The 4,233-nt window shown below is 45.2% G+C and overlaps 1 protein-coding gene across 1 annotated transcript in view; it reads right to left on the bottom strand.

Annotated features, from left to right (window-relative positions):
* Positions 1–217, bottom strand: part of Tnfrsf11a (TNF receptor superfamily member 11a) — an 89,558-nt gene extending 89,341 nt beyond the window's left edge. The window contains exon 1 of the mRNA XM_026779778.1: positions 22–217. Within this exon, the coding sequence (XP_026635579.1) occupies positions 22–217 (196 nt within the window). The remainder of the gene's footprint in view (positions 1–21) is intronic.
* Between the last annotated feature and the right edge of the window lie 4,016 nt (positions 218–4,233).

Here is a 4,233-nt window from a genome sequence, read left to right as displayed (position 1 = left end):
GCGCCCGGCCCCGCCTCGCACCTGCCCCCGCGCCGCCGTCCGAGTCCGCCAGGGGGTGCCGGAGCGTGGGCTGCTGGGGTGCGGAGCACCTGTGGCTTTGACACTCCACGCGCGCTCCAGACCTACGCTGTGCGCCGCCCTGCTGTCCCCAGGCACTGAGCTCTCGGGGTGCAGCTTCCCGCGGGCAGGCCCTAGACAACCCCACCAAGGTTGCCATTTACCTTTCTTGGACCCTGCCTTCCTGCCAGCCTGCAGAAGGTGCATCCCTGTTGGGGTTTCCTTTACTACAATTAAAGAATTTGCACAATCTAGTGTCCACACACCCCCTCCCCAATCCTTTACACAACCAGAATCATTCCCTTATCCTGGCATTCTGGCTGCTTCCAGCAGCTGCTTTCTCCTGGCTCTCCTCGACCCTCACCCCCTCTGCCACACCCTGAGCAAGCTCCTCAGGTAGACACTTGCACCATGCTTGACGAAGCCCTTCACCAGAACTGCCAAGTCACTGCCTCTAATACAGAACTAGTGTAATGTCTGGAATGTGGGAGATAGCAATCCTGCTGTGTTTGCGGCTTCTTACTGCTGCTTTCCGGGTCTGTGTTCCTCCAAATTCCAGGTCAGTGTTGGCTACACTGGTACACCCCTGCCCATGTTTTAACAGTGAGAGGAAGATCCTTGTCTCCAGTCAATAGAAACACTGTTTTCAATCCCTTGGGTGCCAGCTTTTCGCCCACCATCTTAATGACTTTCTGTCTACTTCTGAGAAACTGTGGACAGTTCTAACAAGGAAGAGTAGGTTTGTCTATTGTTCCTTACAGTTCTGTCAGCTTTTCACGCCCTTGAACATCTTTAGGACCTAAAGATTTAGGATTATGTCTTGGTAAACTGACCTTTTATCATTACTACATGCCCTTCTTGATCCAAGGTAAAATTTCACATTCTGGTCTACTTTACATTTATGAGTAGCTGTGACGCCTTTCTCATGAATAGTATTTAAACAGCATACCTGATTCTGCTACATGTAAGTTGCTGAAGATGACCATCAGCACCCCCCTATTGGAGCACCTATGCCATGCATGTTTGAGATCGCCATAGACGCTGATTGAGACTGCTGATTGTTTTCTATTTGTTATACCTTTATTCCTTTTTTATTTTTAAATTCCTTTGGATTACTTTAAAACAATACTTTATTTTATGAATAGCAAAACAAATTGTGTGTTAAATGATGCTACAGTAGAATGATTTGATATCATTTTAAAACAGAAAATAGAGGGAGAAATTTTCAAGTTACAAAACCCTTTGGGTTATTTTTTTAAGGAGTTCATTTTGCTCCCCATCCTTAGCCTACTTTATGTGTATCATTGTCTAATTGTGTGTGTGTGCACACTTGTGTATTCATGACTGCCTGTGTGTCTGTGCGCATGTTGGAGGCCAGAGGTCAATGTTGAGTGTCTTTCTTGATTACTTCTCCATCTTAGGTTTTTGATGAACTCTCACTGAACCAGGACCTCACCAGTTCTGCTAGACTGATTGGCCAGCAAGTCCTAGGGACCCTTCTGTCTTCTCACAATGCTTGTTTGACCTTTAAATTCCCTGCTGTACCGCCTGGTTGGTTTACTGCCCAGTTGTTTTTTATGTTTTCTGGAAATTAATCTGTGTGTGTGTGTTGTCAAAAAAATTTAAAAAATAGAAATTATTTGATGAAACAATTCCATGTCTAGGAATTTAACATGTTAACACAGGGAGGGAGGGCACGAAACTATACACTATAGCATTCTCATAAAACCACACACAGGAAAAATGTGAAGAGCAGTAGAGAAATGTTTGGCAATGCTGTGCTGTATCATCATTGGTAATAGTTAAAAAACTTTTTTTTTTGGAAGGATTGTCCACATAGAATGTAAGAGACGATACCTACAGAACAATTCACCTGCGTTTGTCAACAACCACAACTGTGTTTTTATTTACTATAGTGAAGGGATCTTCTGAGAGAGAAACAGCAGCAAGAGCTGAGCAAAATACATCTGGTGTCTTCACCACAGCAGCCTTGAGAAGTGTTCTACGGTGACAAAAGAGGCCCAGAAAGGCTCAGAACTGCCTCGCTAGGAAGTGAGTTTTTAATATCAGGGGAGTTGCACGGGGGGGGGGGGGGGGGGAGGAAAAACTCATTACTTTAATTTTGATGATTTCAAAGTGCAAATGAATGTAGCAAGCTTTCTTGTCAGGCTATCTTTTGTGGGATTGCCAGCTCCATAATAATGATGTGGAGACTTGATATTAATTATGAAAGCATGGCCTTAACTTAGATTTTTTTTTTCCAACTGGCTTTTATAATTCAACCTGCCTCTATTAATCTACATATGGCCACATGGTTCTGCACCATATGACCTATTTCTTCAGAGTCCCTGGTGAAGTCTGTGAGCCTAGATTTCTCCTCCTCGTCCTCTCTTCCCCCTGAAATTCTGCATGTCCTCTCCTGCCTAGTTATTGGCCATTTAGCTCTTTATTAAGCCAAGCAGAAGGCACCTTAGACAGAGACACGTCTTTGCAGGGTACACAAACACTGTGCAAGACACAAAGATGAACTCGCGAGTTGGGAATAATCCAGAAAAGTGGGCAGATGCCGTAGCTTAGGAACACAACACACTGCGGAGTGCTCCTGGTTCTCATCTTGTTTCCAGGTTTGCGCAAGCTCTGGTTCAGCTACTGCAGAGTAAGAGGAGAGTACACCATACCTCCTGAATCAGGAGGATCAGGAACCAACATTCTCGGTGTGGTTTGGATGGATGATATTATTGTGCCGTGACAAAGCTGGAAAAGTGGAGTTTAACTGCCCCAAACCAGGAACCAATTGACATTACACCGAGTTTGCACTGCTCGTCTACAATTTTTAAAAGACATTTTTACCTTATTTATAGATGTGTGTATATGCTTGCTAAGTTTTATGTGTAACATGTGCAAGTGCCCATGGAGTCCAGAAGATGGTGCTGGATCCCCTGCAACTGGAATTACAGGTGGTTGTGAGAAGCCTAATGTGGGTGCTGGGAACCCATAACCAGGCCTCTCGACAAGGCCAGTGAGCCCCCTTAACTGCTGAGCCGTCTCTTGAGCCCCCTTAACTGCTGAGCCGTCTCTCTAGCCCTTACAATCTGTATTTATTTATTTATTTATTTATTAAAGATTTCTGTCTCTTCCCCACCATCGCCTCCCATTTCCCTCCCCCTCCCCCAATTAAGTCCCCCCCCTCCTCAGCCCGAAAAGCAATCAGGGTTCCCTGCCCTGTGGGAAGTCCAGGGACCACCCACCTCCATCCAGGTCTAGTAAGGTGAGCATCCAAACTGCCTAGGCTCCCACAAAGCCAGTGCGTGCAGTAGGATCAGAAACCCATTGCCATTGTTCTTGAGTTCTCAGTAGTCCTCATTGTCCGCTATGTTCAGAGAGTCCAGTTTTATCCCAGGCTTTTCCAGACCCAGGCCAGCTGGCCTTGATAGAAAACACTATCCTGAGTGAGGTAAGCCAGACCCAAAAAGAGGAACATGGAATGTTCTCACTCATATTTGGTTTCTAGCCATAAACAAAGGACATTGAGCATATAATTTAGTGGTCCTAGAGAAGCTAAATAAGGAGAACCCAAAGAAAAACATATAGGCATCCTCCTGAATATTAACCTTCATCAGGCGATGAAAGGAGACAGAGACAGAGACTCACATTGGAGCACCGGACAGAAATCTCAAGGTCCAAATCAGGAGCAGAAGGAGAGAGAGCACGAGCAAGGAACTCAGAACCGCGAGGGGTGCACCCACACACTGAGACAATGGGGATGTTCTACTGGGAACTCTACAATCTGTATTTTTAAACACAGTGTCTAAAAATAAACCGAGGCTTTTCCGTCCAACCTGGTCCTGCAGCTGCTTCCAAAACAATCACCCAGAGGCTTAATATTACTTATAAAAGTTTTGCCGATGGCTCAGGCTTATTACTAGCTGCCTCTTATATTTAAATTAACCCATTTCTATTCATCTAATATTGCCACATAGCTGTGCTATTACAGCTGGTGTTACCAGTCTGTTGTTCCTTGGGTCACTGGCAGGTGTCTTCTAACTCTGCCCTCCTTCTTCCTGTATTCAGTTTGGCTTTCCTGCCTAGCTCTATCCTGCCTTGCCATAGACCAAAGCAGATTTATTTATCAGCCAATGGGAGCAACACATATCCCCATCATACAGAAAGACATCT

The sequence above is a fragment of the Microtus ochrogaster genome, chromosome 6 (genome assembly GCF_000317375.1).
Source record: "Microtus ochrogaster isolate Prairie Vole_2 chromosome 6, MicOch1.0, whole genome shotgun sequence".
NCBI classification, from domain to species: Eukaryota; Metazoa; Chordata; class Mammalia; order Rodentia; family Cricetidae; genus Microtus; species Microtus ochrogaster.
This window is presented reverse-complemented; position numbering and strand designations above follow the sequence as displayed.